Raw genomic sequence first — 23,527 nt, 5'->3', positions numbered from 1 at the left:
TCTCACGGTGATGCCTTGCCTGTTTTTTTTTTTCCCTGAAACTATGTTAAACACAATGCAGGCTTATTTATAAACTCAAAACACTTCAGGTCAGTCTGAAGCTCTTTAAATGTTCTGTGAGGTTTTTTCTTTTTTTTTTTTCATACAAGCTGAAACAACAATCAATGTGTTTCTCAACTATTAGTTTTTGATGTCATGTCCACTAAAAGCAGATTTGCACTTGTTCATTTCTGTTTCTTCAGGCAGCTCTGTTTTCATTACAACAAAACAGCAGTTTTTTCTACAAGACTTTTAGCTTTTAATTACTTTTAGACATTTATGTTATTTCTTCAGAGCTCTCTTTTGTTGGTGAGAGATGGTACACATCACAAATAATAAAAGTTGCCTAAAACTAATAAAACAAACAAACAAAAAAAACCTTGCAGGTCAAGTATGATGGTATCTCGATGGATCTGTAACTCTAAACTTCTATCAAATCATACTACAACATGTAAACATTATCTGATAAATTCTGATAAAGGGAAACAGACCATATTAAAACAGTTTTAGAACAGACGGTTCAGGTGAGGTGTCCAAAATAGCCAGTTTGACAGTTTGATATCTGTTTCCAAGGTCCCCAAATTGATGAGCCACAAATTCTCAAAAATCTTAATTCAAATGGGGTCAAGAAATGGGTCCAAAGCAATTCTAGTGAACTTTTCATTTCAGTGCACATAATTTTCTATGGTTGTGTTGATTTCATAACTTTCACATAATTGAAATCTTTACATTTGACAGAATTAGCGTTTTTATTAAAAAAAGAGTGAAGCTTTGGAATTAAAACAATATATCATCATGCATACTAATATTGCTTCTACAATATCTATCTATCTATCTATCTATCTATCTATCTATCTATCTATCTATCTATCTATCTATCTATCTATCTATCTATCTATCTATCTACCCATCCATCCATCTGGTGCACTTACTGCACATAAACACAAGTTTTATTGTTCATACTGAGCTGACATATTGGTCATTGTTTCTACTGTTCTTTTCAGTACAATACTTTTTTTCAGTCCTTTTTTTTCAATCCTAAAGATGCATTCTGTGACTTTTTGATCATAAAACTCTGCATCCCAGACTTGTTCAATGACACAGTCACATCAATTATGGGCATTTCTACAGCAGCTGCGACCCAGCAGCATCCCGAGGCTGAGAAACCGCACAATAGAATGTTTATATCCGCGTTATGCTTTGCAGTGAAATAAGGGACTGGCTGTTTTGAACAAACGTTTCTGATTCAGCAAATAATTGTATGAAGATTTCAAGAGAGAAAGGCCCAATGCAACAGTCCTCTTAAGATTGTCTTTTGCTGGCTGGAGAGAGCTAACAGGTCAGGTAGGATGCAAGATGGATGCCAAATTTGCCGTCGATAGGGGGTACGTGACGGGGAAAATGGCAAAAATTCAGTCGAGTGTTTTTAATGTTATCATTAATGTTTCAATTCAGAATATTTACCTACATAATAATTGAAGCTAAATAAAACACTACTCTTACAGCTAAATAAACTAAATGCCAAAGGTCAGCAGATTGTCCCTGTAGAAATAAATTGAACTTCAGTCTGTAAAACTTCCTATTTTTCCTTTTCAGAAAACAATCGGATCCTTTTCCTTCCACACAGAAACCAAGACTAAAAACAAAAATTTAAAAAGTCAGTGTTTTCATGTGGTTAAAAGTGTTTTTCTGAGGCCCTGCAAAGAATAATATTAATTCTTCTCTCTTTGGCTACCTGCACTGGCTCTAGAGCTCTCAGCAGCTGGATCGGAACCAGGTTATCTATGCATATACTATCAGACTAAACTGTTGGCTGCCAACAGAAATATAGTACAGTGATATCTGAAGCACAGTTTATTTTATTAATTTTACAAACCTGCTACATCAAACTCTATCTCTAGAGAAACCTTATTGGTCAATGCTGCATCTCGAAGAAGCTGATTGGCTTCCTCCAGCGTTCCGTCTTCTGTGGGGATTCCATTGATTGATAGGAGGCGGTCTCCAACTTGCAGCAGGCCAGACCTAAGGCGGAAATTAAAGTTATAAAGCCAAGAAATGAAAAGAATATTCATGGTTGTAGTGTTGGAGGATGGAAAGACAACTGCAATCTGCATATTAGGGTCTATATATTCTCAACTAAGGATAATTACACCACTAATGCTCAACAAAGTCATGTCTACATGTAGGCAGAGATTTTCTTTTAAAAACTCTCTTGAGTGACTGCGTTCAATTCTGCACCCAGCATCTGCGTATTGGATGCTAAAATTCTTGTCAAACTTTAAGCTCTTTATAAATAAACTAGAAGAGAGATTTGATTAAAAAAAAAAAAAATACAATTAATTGCAGGTTTTTTAATAAATTTAAAGTGCTATTGCCCATAAAACGCATCATTTTGTTTTTATTTAAATGGATTTTGATAGATGATTATATTAAATAATATACACCACTATTAATCTTATAAACTCAGGCTCTACTTATGTCTGCAAAAATGCATTTAATTTAATTTCTTTTCAAAACTAGAAAAAAAATAAATAAATAAATAAACAAAACAAAACATTGTCCTGACCAAAACTGAACAAACTTAAAATTAAATGTCATTTTAAGTACTTTAACTGCTCCGGTCTACAACATGTTACAGCACTTTTAACTTTGTAAATGTTTCCGTCCAGACTCTTGATTAACAGAAATTGATATCTGACAGTAAAGCAGGCTGTTGTGGCTTCAGTCTGGTCATGCAGCAGAGGTGATCATCTCCTGCTCTCACTGCTACTGGAAGATTGATGCTGTGGGAGAATCAAGCTATTTTCTTGTGTGTTCTTCTGGACAGGAGAGGGGGATATGCAGCAGTGGCTGCAGAGAATAGTAAATGATTCTTCCATGCTACTCTTGAACAACACCAGAAAAAGTTGCTAGACTTGTTGATAGTTTATTTTTCCATAAATAGATTCACTAGACAGGTCTGAAAAATTACTAAGTAAGATGCCAAATTGCCAAAATTTTTTAGCGGAAGTCTACAGTGTGCATTAGTGTAATAGGTGTACCAGGAAATTGTGCACTGGAAAAACTTCCACAATTAAAAGCATACAATTTTTTAATGTATTTTTTTTTTTCTGTAATTAACTAGTCGTACGTAAACTGTTAAAGTCTCACCCCTAGAGTAGACCTTGGAAAAAAGTGGGGGTTAATTATAAAAAAAAACAGTCGGGTTTTACAAGCAGTTCATTCCTATGTGTTTTTAGTAGTTTGTTGTGTTTTTAAGATTTACATATGATCAGCCCCGGTTTAAATTGCTCCCAAGAGAGGAACAAAACTCATGTGTGTCGGTGTGTTAATTGTCAGAATCCCCCACAACTCGGGACCATTTTGTTCAGTTTACACTGTCTGATTACGGGAATAAACAGTTTTAGACACCCTCACTGTGTTATATTACCATATTATTTTTAGTTACTGTCACTTTTAATGCTTTTGTGTCAGCAAAAACAATTTCTCCTTCAAAGACATTCTCCAACTCTGCCTACTCACCACAGAAATCCTCAGTGGAATCAAAGTAAAAGAAATATGAGCTCTAACAATTTTAAAGCTGAATAACCTGATGCCCACAGTGCATATAAATGAACTTCTTGCTACATAAGATCTAAAGAGTCCTCACAACGCTGAAATAGTCAATTAGCATCAGGGAAATCTATCTGTATTTCACAATTTATCTATTATTATATCAGAACTCTCTCTCTTTGTATAGCTTCCTCTCATTCCTCTCATTTTTACAGTTGCTTCTCTCCCAGAATAGACTGCATTGCTTGTGCTAACTCTCCTGTCTGTAACTCTTCATGAATTTGGATAGAATTTGATTGCATATCTCTTAATTAAACAATTGCCTATTTCATTATTCAAGGTTTAAAGATACTTATTAGTTTAGCTCCTTATACAATAAAAAATGTATTTAAAAATGTGGTTAAATAATGCTGTGTCCAAATGAAAAAGAGAGTTTTCAGACATTTTCCTGCCCAGTACCACCATGGCTGACTCTGGGTGTTGGTAAAGTTCCTGGTTTGAGCTGGCTGGGGAGGAGGTTTGAACAGTAATCTTTCTACATGAAGTATGCATGTTCAGTCACACTCACATTGATTCCTAGGGAGTCTTAGAGTGATCAGTTAACCTAACATGCATGTATTTCTAAAGATTTCAAAGTGAGCTTTGTATTTGAAGCCTTTTATATACTTGAATCAGATAAAGGTTGAGTTACTTTAAAAAAATCATAGAAAATGATTGAAAGAGCAGTCAATGTTCAGAGAAAAAGTTTAAAAGGCCTTCAGGTACTCTGAAGAACACTATAAAAGATTACAACCAAGTCTGGCCGTTTGGTTAGTGTCGTTAGTTAGTTAGTTAGTAAAGAGTTAGTTTGGTTAGTGTAGTGTTTCTGCCCTGTTTGTTTTATATGCAACCCTACTTTAACATACCTGAATGAAATAAAGAGCTCGTTATCAGGCTGCAAAAAACTTGATGATGACTTTCAATAATCTGACTCAGGTGATTTGGAGGAGGAGCATGTCTAAAACAGGTAGGGCGGGGGGGGCTGAGGACCAGAACTGAGAAACACTGGGTTCGTGTAAAAGGAGGAGAAACAAAGTTTGAACAATGTTTAAAGGGATTGACAGCTTGGTGCAATTTTAAAACATTCTTTCAGAAAAGAACTTTTACAAATCAAATAAGCAAACCCCCACAATGTTTTACAGGTATTCATCATTTCCTATATTTTCTCAGAAACAGCATTTCTATATCAATGATGTTCTCTGTTAATTCAGCCATACGGTTAGAAAGACAGCTAAATAAATGGTATCTGACATATTGCTCTACTATTAGTAGGTGTTTGAGTACTTTTAGAGGATACATATTTAAATGATGCTATTTAACTATAAAACAAAAACCTTTACAGTCGTTGGCCATTTATGAAGGCTCTAAGTTGTAGTAGAGTCAATTCCAGGATGGTGGGACTGGTTATTTGTATTCATACTGCTGGGTGGGAAAAAAGGTATTTTTTATGTGGTGAGGGGAAACTAACTAATTAGTGTTGTTAGCGTGGGTGCAAATGGAGAAGAGAGTGTGGCCTCAGGGTACAGCAACACACCCAGCTTTCAGAAAAGCAGTTGATATACTGGAAACACGAATATACGTACTTGTTATGCAGACACAACTGACAATGCATCCAGAGTGACCAGAGAAGCACAACATGGAAACACACAGCACTCTCACATTAATATTTGGGCAACTCCTAACTTACACACATGTTCATACCCCACACATAAAACATTGTTATTACACCAAAACATTAGTGTCAAACACAAACACACGCACATACCTAAATACACACATCATTACCATAGTAAGTGCAGTAAAACTGCCCACACACAAAAACCAAGAGAATAGGTATTATTAAAGCTGCAGAACAACTTTGGCTTGCTCGTACCTAATCACTGTATTACAACTCTTTCAGTCATTACTTTAGATGTTGCTAAAGTGCAGCTGCAAAGAAATAGAGCAGCTGAAAGCAGAAAAAAAACTGGTGCCGGGGATCAGGGACCACAACCTTAATGGGATGAAGGGAACGTTTATACTGCTGCTGTTTGGTTTACTTTAAACAGATCATGGTCTGCTTCCAGTGATCGATTCGTTGGGCGCAGTACAAACACAAACCATGTTCTGTTGTGGACCAAAGAAGCAGACTCAGGTCCGCTTGAAAGATGGAGGTCTTGGTTCCCTTGCAAATGGAGTTTCCAGTGACCAAAAAGAAAGTGCCATCTGCCAACCGCAATAAAGCATCAAGAAGAAGGAAGTAATGAAAATTATTGTTTGGGTGGGAGGAAAAGCACGGTTAATATCATGTGTTCAGAAAACGTTTCTTCTGCACATCACAGTAAAATCAGGAACACAAAGACGGGAGTCCTGTATGGAAGCCACCCAAATTCATCAGATGACCAAACCTGACCCGCTGATTTCATTCATTCATAACTGCTTAATCCGGATCGTGGGGAAGCTGGAGCCTGTCCCAGCAGTCTTTGGGCAAAAACCACAGTCACTCCTAGGGGCAATTTAGAGTAACCAATTAACCTAATATGCATGTCTTTGGACAGTAGGAAGAAGCTGGAGTACCTGGATGGAACCCACATGTACACAAGGAGAACATGCAAACTCCACACAGAAAGGCCACTGTCCAAACCTTGTCCCTGCCGAGGATGGAACCAGTGACCTTCTTGCTGTGAGGCCACAGTGCTAACCACCATGCCACTGTACAGCCCGTCCTGCTGATTTCTCCTATTGTTATCTGGACCTGACCATTACTTTTACTTTATCAATTACTTTTCTTATTTTTATTTATTTTTTATATTTAATGTGATTAATGTTGTTTTGTCTTCATTTTCATTTCCAATAATTAGAAAAAAATAATAATAATAACACAGCAAATACATTTGAAGGGTTTTTTTTTTCTTTTTGAAAGCAAAACCTCCTCTTAAGATTCTTTTTTCTTTTTTTTTTTTTTTTTGCATACTATCACACTGAACCTCTCGCCCACCTCCCTATTCTCTGTTACTTTGCTATTTTGGGGCTTTATTAATTGGATTGAGAAAATGCTGCGTAAACATGAAATCATCCAACATCCTTGGGTTTAGCTGTGGTCTCAGTCTCACCAGCAGCAGAAAAATATATCAACATTTTTCCAAACAGCCGCCTCATGTATAAACATTATTCAATTTTTCTGTCCTGAATTTAAAATGGAACACCAAAACATAATTATTCATCTCATTTTAATGCCTGCACTTAAACTGGTTTCCATTTTATAAATCCATACTTTGGCACTTCGTTTCACATAGTTGCTTAAAATGTATCTTTGCCATCTGTCAACATACAAAATAACCTGAAGAAATTTAACTTTAAAAACAAAAATACATAAAAAAGCATGCAGCGTAAATATTTTAATCAGAAATCAAAGTTTAACAAGCATTCATCCTACCAGAGTGCAAATGTGTAACAATGAGAGCTCACCTCTCCGCAGAGCTGTCAGGTTCTATGAATCGGATCAGAGGTGGTGCAGAAAGGGTTTCTGTAGCAAATATTCCTCCTTGCAGCTGGACACCAAAGCCATTGAGTGGATCGCCTATTAAAATGACCTCACTGGTTTCTACATGAACCACCTGACCACCTGGACCCACCGAACTTGAAGCCAGAGACACTTTAACACACAGAAACCAACATAGATAAGACCAACCTGTAGGAGAAACTGGAGGATTTTTACCAACATCTAGAACCTACGGGAACTCTTGTGCTCTTTCTTCCTCTGCCGTCGCTTCAGCAGCGAGTTTCGAGGACTCATGGGAACATTTGACCTGGGCAGCGTGCTGGAGCTCTGACTACTTGGGCCCGACGTGGTTGTTGAGCCAGGAGAGAAACTAGCAGACACCAGAGCTACAGAAAAACAGTAACGTAGATGATCGTTTTAACACAGAGCTATGCAAAACATCTTGATTTTAGATGTGAAAAAAAAAAAAAAGTACAGCAGAGATTTAAAGAAAACAAGATAAATACTATTCACATGTACAAACGTGTCCAACAAAAATGACTTCTTAGAACTCGTGTTGTTGCATATTGCATCAACCTAAGGAAACTTAGCTAACTGACAGCTGATGACTGACTACATTGTGTTCTTACACTTGCAGTAGTCGAGGCTGTTGATGGTGTTGTTGTTGGAGGCAGTCCACGATTTGTTAAGGGTGGAACTTGTGTTGCAGAGTGTGGAGTTTGGAGGGTGACAGTAGTTCACACAAGGATCCCAGGAGTGGGGATGATCTGACTTCTGGACCTTCACTAGAACACACACACGCATCAGTTTGTTACTGAGGAGGGTAATGGTTCAGCTTACATCAATATTCATCCTAAACTTAAATGTGTAATCCAACATAGAAAAGCGGCACGTGTCTCACATGAGCAGCATGATCAAGCAGCTTGTAGATCTCTTTCTGAGAAGCTGCTTTTAACCATATCACCGGGAGAAGCTTTTTTGGGAAAGAATGCGCTTTAAAGGCAGAGTATGTAAGATTTCAAGGCGATTCTCTCCACCACCAGGTGGCAAACGCCAGGTCGTGAGCAAAACCACAAAACTGATATCTCCACAAACGACCACAGGTTGGCAGTACTGAGCAAAACTCACCCCTCACCCCTCCTCCTTTCCAGCTCCAATGAGGGCAGGAATCGCTTGTGAGCTTGTAGCTCAGAGTCGCTCTGCAATAAATGGGTTTATACTCACCCTACTGGTGGAAAAAAGTACTTTTTTTTTTTTTTTTTTACTGGTCAGAAAACATTCAAGAAGGGTCTTTGTCATTAATTAAACTTGTAATTTAATAACGCATCAAATATGGACAGACTGGAACCTGCATGTTTAAAAAACTATCTAATTATGATTGTAGTTAATTCATTTTTAAAATATTGAAAATCTTACATACTCTACCTTTAATTAGTTGGAAAATTTTAAAATATCCTCTGACATCTTCACAAGGGAAGTAGATCATTCTTACAATGTTAAAAAAAAATAGCTGAGTTAAAACATTAACTCATTGTGAGGACTATTGCTCATCTTGCCACGGGAGCTGACCAACCAACGCAGACTTGCAAAATGAAATGACTCACAGGCTCCTGCTGCACAGAATATATAAATACATAGCTAAGCCAAGTTATAGTCATGGCTCAACAAGGACAAGTAATTGGTCTACTGTCCTTGCTCCAGTTCACAAGCACAGAAGCTGACTGATTTGTTAAATATTTGACTCCAACATCATCGCGAGAAATATGCCCCTAGTTTAGTTTGGTTAGTATTAAACTTGCTCCAGTTTACCTGCTATCTATAGACCCAAACAACAAATTATTTACCTCTTAACTTCAAACCAGCATGTCAGTGTTTAACAGCATGTCAATAAGGACAATTTAGCTGTGATAAGGATGAATCTGATACGTTTTAAAAATGCTCACAAATGAGCTAAAATGAAAAGTGACAATAAGAAGCCACTGTTTATCTGTTCATAACCACAATCTGCACAGAGGTGATGCACCACTAACTTGACCACTTTACTACTTTTCCAGTCTGATGCCTTGTTGTACCACTAATTAAGAATTCCTGCATTTTGGCCTTAAGATAATCACACAAAATCATAAGATACCCTTTGAACTCCATGCAACTCAATGGAGAGGATTTAAGGTCGCAGATGCGTAGCTCATTAGCCACAATTCAGCATTGTTTAATATGCTGTCTCATTCTAGGATCAAGCGCACGAAACAGCAAAAGTGTCACATATCCATTATTACAGACACAGAGCAACATGGAAGCCCCCCCCCCCCCCCCCCCCCCCCCCCCCCCTCCCCCTCACTTCACTTTGGCAATAATTATGTGTTAACATGTTGAAAGGAAAGCAAACACAACAGGAAAACAAAGACACAAAAAGGGAAAGAAAGTTTTTATTACTGTGTTGCACAGCAGCCTCGTTTATTAATTCATACATTATCCGTACCGCTTAGCCTGATTAAGGGTCATAGGGAGTTGGAGCCTATCCCAGCAGTCTTTGGGCAAGAGGCGGGGTACACCCTGCACAGGCCACCAGTCCATCTCAGGGCACAGCCTAGTTTAAATAATCAGAATTCTCCTGAACTTTCAAACCAGAATAAAACCTTGACAGACATAACCACTGCTGCTACATATTAAGAAACAAGTAAAGTGAAGATACCTTTGGAGATCATTACAGCGGTTTATAGAAGACCTTCTTCAATTAATGCTGATCAGTTTGAATTGTTAATATCTAGTTCAGAGTCCTCCTGTTATATCCATTCAGTGCACATCCTAACTCTACTTTATGGTAAATTACGTTCTGAAATGCACATACTGTATAACAGACCTATGCTGCTTGGTTTTGTACTAGTCTGTCAGATGTTTAGATCCATGTACTAATGGCACAAACTAGGGCTGGGACGATATGCTTTTGTCCCAATTCGATTCGATTCAAATTTTTTGGGTGCCGATTCGATTTAAATTGCAATTCTCACAATTCTTTAATCTTGCTGATTTTTGTAGATTAAAAACAAAAAAAATGTCTGAAACTTTTCTTTTACTCGTCATTTTACTTCATTTCAATACAGAAAAAACAACCCAGCAGCCACAACATCAATCTGCTGCTATAATGCCCAAGAAGACAAGTAAAAAAGATCAATAAAAACAATAAAAATGACAAAAAAATTATAATGTATTATTTTTATTTATTTGAAAAAAAAAATAGATTCTTTAACAAAAAAATTGATTTTAAAATTGTGAAGCAAAAAATTCAGATTTTTGATTTTTTTATTCAATTTTCCCACCCCTAGCGCAAACCATTAGTTGTGGAGATTTAAAGTAAATCTACAAGTATATCAAATGTAGTGATTTTCTTCCAAATAATTGAGTGGTAGTCTTTTATTTATTTGCTCATCAAAAGCCAGTTTGGCTAGTCATTTCTTTCTTACTTGACAGAATGGCTACAAGTGCAAGCCTGAAAAATACACAAAGCAGGATGGGATATGCCATCTGTTAAAGTTACATTTCCTCAGATGTCATGGGAGAACCTATTTTGGGAAAACTTTTACTGAACGCATCAGCATACAATCAAGGCTGCAGTCTGGCAACAGCTTCATGTGTAATTCCCCAACACACACATGGCTCGCTGAAATCCAAAGTTCATCCAAAGCTGCAATGTGCTACAATCATCCAGAGCTTGGACATCATTGTCATGGGAACCCTCCTATTTAAACCACTGTGATGGCAAAAAGTCTGTGAGAGGTAAAGTGTTATTCTACCTAGAAGTGAGATCTGAGAGATGTGGAATGATCTAGTCCTTCAAAATAAAGTTATGTCCAGTGAAACATGCTGGAGAAACAGATCTGCTGAAGGAAGATGGCTGCAGCACTACATGTGTTGTAGATGCACACATGCAGAACAAAGAGGACAAAATTGCTTTGCAAAGACTTACACATGATGCATGCATGAGACAAGATGACTGAATTCAATGAATTCATAGCGGGGGAAGAGAATTGAGGGTGCTTAATGTTCGATTCACGAAGTCTCATCTACTCAACAGTCTTTTTTTTTAAAGCTGCATCAAGCTGCCTACGTCTTCTGAAAGGCCATCATTATCCAAGTGAGCTGCAGTCATACCTCAACACACAGAAAAACTAACAAAAAAGAAAGAAAAACTAGCAAGATGGCCACAAGACTGAAATTATGAGAGGAAAAAGATTGAATTTATCTTATTGGGACAAAAGGACATTTCAGATGAGGAGGGAAGCTTTTTCTAATGTGCTTGACTGTTTACATGTGAAATTTCAAGGACCTTCGTCAAATTGCAGCTTTTTGCAAGGAGAAAAAGAGAGCGAGACGAGGACTTTCACTTTACAAGAAACATAAATAAGAAAATTAATAATAATAATAATAATAATAAAGGACAGCAGAGACAAGGGAGCAACAGAATGTAGGCAGTTTCTGACAGCTCTGAGAGAGGTACAAGAGTTCTTCCCAGCCTGAACCCCCCCCCCCCCCTTTTTTTTTTTTTTTTTACCCCAAGTCTTTATTAGGACCTATTACAAAATATAAAAGAAACAAAATTATTTTAACATCGATTTTTTTTTTTAATTACTGTAGTGCAAAATATATCCACTAGGGGGCAAACGATTTATAGATTATTAAAATCCATTAGGAAATGGGACAGAAGACTCTGTGTCACTTTTAACTGTCATTTGAAAACGTTTTAATAAGGCTTCTTTTTATACACAGTAGTTTTATTTTCCTCCGTATCATTTTTGTGATTGACTTTAATCGTTTTAATGTGTTGTTATTTATGACCTGTCAAGCAGTTTGTAACATCTTTTTATGGAAACTGCTCCATAAATAAAGATTATTATTTTCTAACTAATAAGGATTATTAAAATAGGTGCTTTTCACCGACACACTTATTCATACCCCATCAGAAGTACTCAAGGACAATTCTGCATAAAGCCCAAAAATTGATCCACCAACCTTCTGGTTGGCTTTTAACACCCACTAAAACTAATACATTTCCAGTTCAGAAATATTCCAATGTTCATCTCATCCAAACTTCAACATCATCACTGCACTCTATGTAAGAGGAAAGTGGGAATTCCAAACACTTGTTTTTGCATTTGTGCTTTGTATGAACAACAAATGCTCTGCAGCGACAGTGCTCCACAATGTATCAGAATGACGAAACAAAAATTAAAATTGCATTACAATCATTCATTGATTATAAGTTTTGCAATTAATTAATTGTGATTAATCACATTTTAATTACATAACAATACTTGCCCCGAGAAGCCACTTTTTTTTTTTAAATTTATTTTTCAAATTAAATAGATAGTGGATGACTAAATAGTATAATATACACACATTATTACTGTGTCCTCAACCTCAATTGATGTTTAGAAAAATAATTTTAATTTTAAAACAGTAAAAAAGAAATAGAAATTATTCCTTGTATTTTTAAGTGTCATACTAAATACTTTAACGGCTCCAGCTGTTCTCTAATCAAAGTCTACAGTTTGAAAAAATCACACCAAATAGTTTTTAGACTTGTTTATAGTCATTTTTTCATCTGTGTATTCAGCGTACCAGGAGAATGTGCAGCGACAAACATTCTGCAAATAAATGTGTTCAATTTTTTACACGTTAATTTTCCTAAAATACTGTTTTTTCTTTTTTTTTTAAATATATGTGTGGTACTGTGAGCTCTCAGGTTAGAAACCATCTCCTCCTCATATGCTGTTAACATGCTGTAAAGATTATAGAATGTAATTTCTATTTTTTTTTCTCTTTTTTTAAATTCTTCAATCAATTTCAAGCAAGGCACATGCTGTTGAAGAAAGAGGGGCATCAGAGTCAAGTCGCTTCGTCCATGCTCTAAAACAGCGGTGGGGAACCTTGACCGTCAACCTGACAGTTTATAATTGTCTCCCTATTCCAACACACCAGATTTACATGAATGAATCACTGTGCAGATCTTCATAAGCTGTTGAATCCATTAGATTAGAATCAGTTGTGCGAGACCAGGGATACAAGGAAAACCTGCAGGATTCCAGCCCTCGAGGACCAGGGTTCCCCAACCCTGCTCTATAACAAGCTATTATGAACAGAGCTGTAAAGTCACGGATGAGTAGAGAGCTGTTTTACCGCCTCTTTATGGTCTTTTGACTGAAGAGTGTCACAGACATTTCATTCAGACGAAAAATATTCAGTCACTTTGTGAGAAAAAGGACAATACCTCCTTTCAGTCTGGAATTTCTCCCTTTTGTGCAGCATTTTGACTGTGTTGTTGCACTACATCTCTCATCTGCTCTGAAGTGTCTAATCAGGTCAGCTAGAATGCAGCGCAAACATGTTTTACCAAACAGGAGGAAAAGAGCAAGATGAGTTTGTGCACATTTGCATGACTGAGAGGGAAACCACTAAATACATTTTGCCAGCTTTGAGCTTTGCAAGTACTGCAGGCTTTATTGTAAGCTCTACGTGTGCGATCATGTGTTTCTCTACTCGTGTACATGTCTCATTTATATATGTGCATGCTCGCCTCGCTCGAGTCCCTAAGCTGTGAGTATTAACCTCAGATAGTGAAGCAGTCCCTGGAATCAGCGTTCTGCCTGTAAATCCAAAGGTGCTGAATCCGTGACAGATGAAGTCATCGGTTGGCCATGGGTGAAGAGATGCTCTTTCAAGTAATTAGGCACATAGGTGCCATCGAGGATGTTGTGTTGCATTTAAGATAAAATCGGTTTAAAGACACCAGAATGAAGGAGATGGTTTCATTGTGATCGGCTCCATTTTATTATGAGTTACCAAATCCAAAATGAATCCTAGTTGCCATCGACACTTTGCTTTGTGAACTGCTTATGCAAAATAAATACCACTAAAACCACAATTTTAACTGCTGATAACAGCGACTCGATTTGCTTTTTATATTAATTAATTGATATATTATTTTATATATTTAAGTATTTATTTATTTATTCAGTTATTTAAATAGGACAGTGTATATTGATAAAAACGCAAAAATTGCTATAATTTCCATTCATATCATCTCATGACAGAAAACACATAACATTACCAATAATACGAGGATAAAATTAAATATAACAGCAATAAAACAACAGAAAAACAGTAAAACAGTAGTAAAATCAACATAGTTTTTAGTATTAATATTTCAGGTAAATTTAAACAAGTATGGTCAAAATGAAACTTAAATTATAAAAGGTAACAATAGGCCTGAATATCTGAAAACATTTTATTAATATATCTAAAGATGCAAATGTTTAAAATATTTTGACTGAATTCATTCAGTGTTTGGACATGTGTAATATTAGGTCTGAATATCCAAAAAACATTTTTATTCATATTTTTTAAGATGTAAAAGTTTGTTCTTGATGCCAGTATTTCGAGTGAATTCATTCAGTGTTTGAACATGTAAAAATGGAAGATATTATCTTCAGTGCAGCGAGCTGAGTTAGGTTTTTCTCTGTTTAGTTTAATATGCTGCCACATGATGACAGATGGCATCACATTTTAATACACTGGACATGTTTAGATGCAATATTTTCAGGATGTACAAAATAAAACCGAAAAAAAAAAAAAAAAAAATTAAAAAGTCAGATATCGGATGAGTGGTGGTCGACATAACACACAATATTTAGGTTTAAGGCTGGGTAAATTAGTGTGTGAATATTGCATTTACATATTAATTGACTCCAACAATAACATTGTTTTGCAATAAAACAGCAAATTTCACAGGTTCCTGAGATGCCCTGGCTTAGGATGCTCTCAAAGGTCTCAGCCATTGAGCATTTAAGATGAACTCAAATGAGCTTCTATTGTGTTAAAATATGCTATGTCAAGCAGCTTTTTACACGTTCCAAACTACTTTGACAGCTTTGTCAAAGTACTTTTCTTTATATGGTGTTACTTCTCATTTTAAGGTTTTAAGTTCAAAGAGTCATAAATAAACAGATTTTTTTTCATTATCAGCAAACTTCTATCTTTAAAGTAGCATCATATCACTCAGAGGCTTTAAAAAGCTGTACTTTTGAATTGTTGTGATGGCACAGTGACATTTATTATGTACATTTCTGGAGCCACTGATGGCCCGCAACGTTCCAAGGCTGAGGTAATGCACTTCATAACTTTTTTTTGTCTCATTTCAGAGCATCACTTTCCAGAAACATTTAGCTTTATTAAGGCATCAACACAATAACTGTGTTTGAACCTGCATTGTGGCTGATTTAGCAAAGGCATCTAGGACATTATAAGAGGAAGAGAGGGAAAGAAAGAGAGAAAATGACAAATCAAGAGATGAGACAAGAGTCAAGATTACATCCAGTTGTACTGGCTGGACAGAACTCAGAGAAGAGACAGCCAGTACTCAATGCAGCAATGACACAAAACTTTTATCATGGCTAAGAGTTTAACTTTGGATGCAGATTTTATGCACATCTGTATGAAAATGTGCTCATTTAATTCTTTTTTTTAGAGCCAGAAACATGGACTTTCCTTGTTACTCATCATGTCACATTATCTCCTACTGCTTGTATGTCACAGGGGAACTTTAAAAGAACGTGTTCAGCTGTAGAATAACTGAAATTTTTCACATTTGAGGTCATTATCTTTATTTTATCTTGATGTTCATTCCTCCCTCACAATACAGAAGAGCTGACTCTATAATCCTGCTTTTGTCTGCTACAGCAGGGAAACCGCTGATGGCTGGACATTAAGCATCAGATTCTGATCTATCTGTGTTTGCAAGAAATGCTGCTTCACACAGCTTTGAAATTCACTCTGCTGACTTTTTACCTTTTTATACAATAACATCCTGAACTTTTCCTCTAAGCACATATGTGCTTGCTTTTATGACAAAAATGTTTACATTAAGATTTATTATAAATATTTGAACTGCTTTTGTAAAGGGAAAACTGCAGTGAAAAAAAAAGCTTAATTATTTGATTTGTTTGTAAACAAAAACACAACTATCTTATTATTCATACATTTAAAATGAAAGCATGCTTTTATAAATAATTGTCCAGCATCAGCTTTTGTTAAAGATGCTATCATGTCTGGTACAGGAACAGAAACTACTTCGTTAGTCTTACAAGCGTTAGAGTTTGGATCAAAATACAGCCTTTAAAATGGACAGTCTTTGCTTCTATATCCTGCTTCTTTCTCATTTCTTGGTTACAATTACGATAAGACCTGTGACAGTGTGGATTCTCAGTCATCCACATCTTGACAATCTGAAGTGTTCTGATAGAAGATAAGTGGACTTGGCTCATGGTTCTTCGTGACCTTTCGCCTTTTATCCAAATAACTTCTTCAGAACTAGCAGGGAAGAAAGGTTCTGGTTTATAAGCTCTCAGTGGTCACAAGGTTAAACGTGTGAATGTTTGTGAAACTGTCTGTGAAGGAGAGCTAGCGGAGCAGCGTTGTATATGAAGCGCAGTGCAGTAAGGAGCGATGAAAGCAGGGGTGGATTTAAGAGATTTGGGGCCCCAGGCAAAGGCAGGCATGGGGCCCTATGGTAAATATTGCACTTTCTACTCCACTACTGTATATTATTTGCGTTGCTAACAGCCAGTAAAAAAGTCTCTTTGCTGACTGAGAGGATCATTTATTGTGACGAGTCATTCTTTAAGTTACAGATCAACTCACTGGCCGGATCACACACACACACACACACACACACAGATCACATTAGGTATTAGTGCACAGCCCTGTATACCAGAAGTGGGTGGAGACTGAAGGGGGGCCCCCCCCGAGACACACATATTATAATAAGCATTCTGCTCGTAGTTTAGCGAATGCATTATAATCAAAAACAAATTTTGTTAGAAATAAGTAACTCAGTAATAAAAAACCACAAGTGTATGATAAGTTTTATGGGGCCCTAAAGAACTGGGGCCCTAGGCAACCGCCTAGTTTTGCCGAATGGTAAGTCCACCCCTGGCTGAAAGGGAATAAATAATTTGTTAATTTACATATAGCTGGTAAAATCAGCTACAATTACAGGGGCCCAACGTATGATCAACTGACAATTAGGGCCTCAATTGTCCTCAATGCAATCTGTTGCAAATCATTGTCTACATATTTTTTCTTTTTATCCAGATGGGGGAAATATAGATTTATGGAACAAGCTCAGCTTTTTTTGCTATGCTATGAAAATGCACAAAACCCACAGACAACAAAGATCTGCTTTGTAGATGAGTGAAACTAAGTGTGGAATAATGAAAATTAGACACTGCACCTGTTGTCTGAACTCCTCACTTATACTTCTTAGCTATTTTTAGTTTTTTGTTCATCAACCTGTTTTTTTTTTCTTTTGTTTTTTTTTTCTTTTTATACATGTGTTACCTTTGGGATGTTTGATGGATGGAAAAAAAAAAAATCAATTTCCTGATGTCATCATTTAAACACACTCTTTATGCTTTTGATACTAGATGCATTGTAAACACTGTAAACACGTTAACGAATCAATCACTATGAACAAACCATAACTCTGCTCTGAATTTTTAAAGGAGCATTGCAAAGTGCTGCTGATGGAAACTGATACATGCTTTCATATTTATTTTAAAAAAATCACCAATTTTTTTTTTTTTTTATACAAGTGATAGTGATGGCACTGGCAGAGATGCAACAGGGCAATGCTGCTCAAACTGTGATGCCATAGCTTACTGGTACGGGTGAAAAGCGTTCAAGTCTAGTATTGTATTCATTTCAGGCAAAAAGATGCTTACTCGGTGCGAAAGGAGACAGAATAAAAAAACATAAAGTCACATTTTGTTTCCAATCACACATCTCTTATTGATTATTTGACTTGGTGGATTTTGCACAACGTTTGCACCCACCTGTGTCATGCTGTTTTCCAGTTAGCCTAGTTTGATGTGAAGGCAGTATTTCTAACTTGACCAGTTCAGTTGTGCTTGCTAAAAGCTGCGTTGCTTCCAGGACCGTACAGTGCTCTGTCGATGTCCCATCTATGGACAGCAGGTGATCCCCAGCGTGCATCGCTCCACATCTGGATCATCAGAAACAAAAGAATAGAAGATATGAAGCAGTAAACACTATGTTGCTGAATCTCTCTTGGTTATTATTGTAAAAATTATCTCTGCTGTTGAAAACAAGGATCAGATTAAAAAAAAAAAAAAAGGTATTTTGTCATTCACACTGCAGCGTACATGAATGACTACTGTGAAGCTGGAGATCTCCACAGCCAGCTTGTTGGGTTGACTGAGGTTATTTTAGTACTTGTTTCAACAGAAAGTTGAAGTGCTTCATGTATATTTTAGAGCCAGATTGAGGCTCTGCTTGAGGAAATATCCTGTCTCATACTGTTTGTGCATGTTATATAGCTGGACACGGGCTATGTCTGCTTCTGTGTGAGTATGGGTGAGTAAGCATTTCTTAAATAGAGAGGATAGAAAATACATGAATGCAACCGTTGCATATCTGTAATCCTGCAGTGGAGGACTGGCTTTGGTGGTGAATGGGTGAGAAAAATACGTCCTGCATTTGTTCACAAAGCCCATATCTACATCATCTGTGCTCTAGCTCCCTTTCAAATCACATTCTGGCTCACTGTATTACATACACGTGGAATGGAAAAATGCATGCCCCTTCAGTTCTAAGGTTGTAGGAAACATAATAACAAAACTCCTCCAATGTGGGACCAATCACTTAATGTTACATAGTATTGTAAGCTTGAGTATTGCTTTTGCTTTTGCTGTTCATCATCGATATCTTCACTTGTAAAACTTGTGAAATCTAAAGGAACTTATCAGCAGGTACCTTTCCTCTCTCCAGACTACACACATGATAATTAAAAGTTTACCCTATCGGTTGGATTAACTAACTAAGCTTAATTAGGCCCCCCAATTAGGCACTCTGGAAGCAGCTATTCAGGTTCATTCATTATCCTAACCGCTTAGACTGATGTGGGGAAGCTGGAGCCTATTACAGGTTGGGCCCTTTGGGCGAAGGGCAGGGTACACCCGCAGGGCCACACAGAGACATGGGAAATTTAGAGTAACCAATTAACCAAACATGCATTTCCTTGCATGGTGGGAGGACTCCCCGTGTGAGGCCCGGAGAGTCCTCCCACCCTGCAACACCCAAGCCTAGCCCCAGTCGAGGATCAAACCAGCAGCCTTCTTGCTGTGAGGTACTAGCTACTATGCCACCGTGCAGCCCGCAATACAGGTTCGATTAAGAAATTTTAAACTGAGATTGTGAAACATCTAATTCTGTATTTTGAAGGCATAGTGCTCACAATACAGCCATGATCACCGACCACGCCGTATTCCAAGGAGGAAAGACATCAGGGGTGATTTTAGAAAAGCAAACTTTGCCGCTACTTTAATTTTGTCGTTACTTTAAGATTGGTTCTAAGACCTTGTCCAGACAATACAGAGGCCATTATTTCACAGTTAAAAATATTATTCACAAGTAGAAAAAACTAACAAGATAACTGCTAAACTTCTCAAGGTTTCTCCAGGTAGCACTTAGCATGATAAATGTGAAAGTGTGTGAAATTGAAAAGAACTAAAAACGTATGACTAGAAAAAAAAGAAAAAGTTTATTTGGGCTTGTTTTGTAGCCACGGCACCAAGACATCTTGCCGTCATAAAGAGGACCATGAGCTCTTCTGCATACCAAAGTACTGTAGAATCTAACAAGAGAACATCTGTCAAGCTGAAACATCATCAAAATAAAGAGAGATCCCGAGAACAAATCTACAACAAAATGACTCAATCAGAGGAGCACATTTCAGCTTTTTTCATGACTTTCCATGACTGCGTAATGATATACACAAATTGACACACTGAGTCAGACAAAATATTCGTATCAAACTGTTTGTTAAAATAGACTGTAAAGGTGCAATTTTACCTGTCCACCACGCTGCCAGGCTTAACCCGGTCAATGACTATGACCTGTTTGTTTCGATGATTGGCTGATGTCAGTGTGATGCCCAGTGTTGCTCCAGGCGCTTTGGCAATCTCCACTAACAGCGGACCAGAAGCATTCGTCACCGTGTCTGATTGGAGGGGTAAAAAAGCATTTTGGTTTTTGTTCTTTAAAAAACTGATTATTTAACTGATATATATATATATATATATATATATATATATATATATATATATATATATATATATATATATATATATATATATATATATATATGTATACACGTGTGTGTGTCTGGTGTGGAAGGAAGCAAATTTAATTTCTAAAAATCCACAAAGCAATCAAAACACAGGAAAATAGAACAAACACTAAAACAAAGACAAAAAAACAGACCAAACTCTTATCTTTAGCTGCTTCTTAAAAGTTACAAGCATATCAAGGAAGTGTAGAAATGATGGCAGTGGCCATGGGATTCCATGGTCTGGGGATCTAGGCTTTAAAACCCCCGTCCCATCAAAACATTAAATAAAGTAAAGACATAAAATAGGTCTGTAGATCCATTAGCTGTGTTTGACCAGCTGACCTCATACTGTGAGAAGGTGTGTGCATTTCTAGGAAATCAGCAATGTAAGCTGATGTTTGAGCAGATGAAGCTCTAAAAGTGAGGACTGACATTTTATAATTTATTCCAAAGACCAGCAGAAGCCAGTGCCGACAAGCCAAGGTACGAGTAATATAGTTATATGTGTGCATGTTTGTATTTACATGTGTGACGTCTCACCCATGATGGTGACATCATACTCAATCTGGAACAGGGCTTCTTGGCCGCACTGAGCAAGCACACTGAGAGCATCACTGTGGTTGGCGTTGTGCAGTGGCACACCGTCCACACTTAGAAGACGATCTCCGGGGCGCAGCGTGCCCTCTCTGAATAAAAACGCACAAACAGAAACAACAACTTTGAGATTACAGGAAATAAAACATTTGAGGAAATTCTACAAACACTTACATGCTCTATAATTTCTTTTTATTTTTTATCTTAGAAGTCAAGTAACATTTAAATAAGTAAGTTTAGCCCTGCGATGGACTAGCGACCTGTCCATGGAGTACCCTGCCTCTCGCCTGAAGGCTGCTGGGATAGACCCCAGTTCCCCCACAACCCTTGATCGAATTAAACGGTTCAGAGAATGAATGAATATAAACAAATGAAGACGTAAGGTAACACATGAACATAGAATTTGTATTAGCTTGTTTTTTTTTCTATTCTAATCCTTCAGACTACAGACAAATCCAAAAGTCCATAAAGTGCCATTTTTTTCTTTGCTCACACTGATGTGCCAAACATTTACTGGACTATTTACTGGTAAGTCAAAATAAAAAAGAAAAGAGAATTTATTAAAGACGCCCATATATTATTGGCATAGAAGTTAAAGAAGTTGTTGCTAAATTGCCCTATGCTTTGATGCAAATAAACAATTACCTGCATCATTGTTTAAAATAATTTCCCAAACAGCATGGGCAATGACAGAAGCAATGCACTTAAGACAAATTTGGTGAACATTTAAAAATGTGTGTCTGGAACGTCTGTTAGCTGTAGAATTTACAAAATTTCCCATGATCAAAAGTACGAGCATGCTACACTTAACTCAGAAAATTTAACTAAGTTCCTTCATAAATAATTCTGTTTACAAATAAACACAAATTTTAAAAAAAAAATGAAGACAATCATTAGCGTGAAAAAAAAGTTAATGAAGGTGAAAAAGAAATTCGTTGTCTCTCCTTCCTTCTCTCCTCCTCTGCAGTGATACCAGCAGCCATCACTAAGTGTCTCTTTGCTTCATCTCTTCTGCTTTCTCACGCTGTCAGAATAATTCCTTCCTTATTTTCCACGTCACTGATCCGGTCTAACAACCTCTGCTCACTTTCTCTGAGCCAATCAACTCTAAGTCCATGTTCCTTAAATAACACAGTAATTCTGTCACTCATAGCCTTCCTCCACCTCGTCTCCTCGTCATCAGGCTTATTCAAGACACCTCAGCCATTCCCTTGAGGAGTACTTATTATTGTAAAAATGAATGTTATTATAAATGTACGTTATTGACCATATGTCACATTAAGGTTATATGACCTTGAAAAGGAAGGTAAAGTAAAGTAAAATGTATCAATTATGAGCGCTTTGGAGGTGAAATTACACTGAGGAGGATGATGATATGATGTAGGTTTTTCTCTGACCTTCCACCTGCAGAGGAGGAAGTGTTTTAATGCAAAAGTGTCTAGGGCAAGACATGGAACCCCACACTGCTTCCATTGTACCCATCAGTGGCTACACAACGTTTTTAAATTCAGAATTAATAATTCTGAGAAAAAGAATTTTCCTTCGAGCAAATATGTAAATAATACCTTTAAATATAGGTTTACATGGAAAACATGTTTAGTTTATTCTGCTTTACTTCTGCTGCGATGGACTGGCAACCTGTCCAGGGTGTACCCTGCCTCTCACCCAAAGACTGCTGGGATAGGCTCCAGCTTCCCTGCGGCCCTTAATCAGACTAAGCTGTTCAGATAATGAATGAATGAATGAATGAATGAATGGATGGATGAATGAATGAATGAATGAATGAATGCTTTAGATCTGGGGGTTGGAAAGGGCTCTGATTGGACAGAGAGCAGACGTGAAGTAATCCTGTTTACCGGAAATAAACTAACTCCACTTCATGCTTCTCGTCTTTTTGGATATAACATGGAAAACCACATAAATAAGAAATGTTTTTGCTTTAATTTTTATTATAATTATTTTGAAGGACCAGCTCGATACGAGTACTTCACTTTTTTTTTAGCAGTTGACGAGGAGAAGAAAGATGGAGTCCTGGAGACGGGCAGCAGAAAGCTGCGCGTGTGTCATTGCGATGGGACACGGTAACGGGCATGAACACAATGACCCGAATAGACAGAGCAGAATAAATGTTTATATGATAGAGGAATAAATCAATTCAGATTCTAAATTAGGATAAACCACCCACTCACTGAAGAATTGAGTTAAATTCCAAATTTTCATTTTTTTTGGATTTATGGACTTTGAAACTTCCATGTAATTTGAAATTACATGGCCAGTGTCCTGAGGATTAGCAGCAGAGCTATTTGTCTAACTTCAGCTTCTCTTCATTGGCTTCTTATGAAATCCAAAAGATCACATAGTTCAACTTTATTTGCATTTCCTAAAGTTCCTTAGGAGTAAAATAGGAAGCAGATTGGTCTGTTATCAGGCCCGTCTCTTTGTACTTTAAAGATTAAGCTTTAAACTTTTCTTTCTGATGAATCTAGAGGTGGCTTGGTTACGCCTAGACATCCCTTTATCTATGCTGCTTAGACTGCTGGGAAATGTCCCATGATGCACTGAGCACTTCCCTTAACTATGTGCTTCATTTTTTTCTGCAAAAATAAGTCACATTATTGCTGTCATGAAGTTGTGTTTCT

General features: G+C 37.1%; 1 protein-coding gene across 1 annotated transcript in view; it reads right to left on the bottom strand.

Annotated features, from left to right (window-relative positions):
- The window catches only part of grip2b (glutamate receptor interacting protein 2b), a gene marked incomplete at both ends in the record, with an annotated part of 193,282 nt that overhangs the window by 26,932 nt on the left and 142,823 nt on the right, over window positions 1–23,527 (bottom strand). The window contains 7 exons of the mRNA XM_079242856.1: window positions 1,916–2,061; window positions 7,078–7,264; window positions 7,345–7,497; window positions 7,741–7,896; window positions 17,998–18,167; window positions 20,036–20,183; window positions 20,835–20,980. Of these exons, the coding sequence (XP_079098982.1) occupies window positions 1,916–2,061; window positions 7,078–7,264; window positions 7,345–7,497; window positions 7,741–7,896; window positions 17,998–18,167; window positions 20,036–20,183; window positions 20,835–20,980 (1,106 nt within the window). The remainder of the gene's footprint in view (window positions 1–1,915; window positions 2,062–7,077; window positions 7,265–7,344; window positions 7,498–7,740; window positions 7,897–17,997; window positions 18,168–20,035; window positions 20,184–20,834; window positions 20,981–23,527) is intronic.

This window comes from Telmatherina bonti (genome assembly GCF_933228915.1).
Source record: "Telmatherina bonti genome assembly, chromosome: 6".
Classification (NCBI taxonomy): domain Eukaryota; kingdom Metazoa; phylum Chordata; class Actinopteri; order Atheriniformes; family Telmatherinidae; genus Telmatherina; species Telmatherina bonti.
The sequence above is the reverse complement of the archived record's forward strand: the minus strand, read 5'-3'. Positions and strand labels throughout refer to the sequence as shown.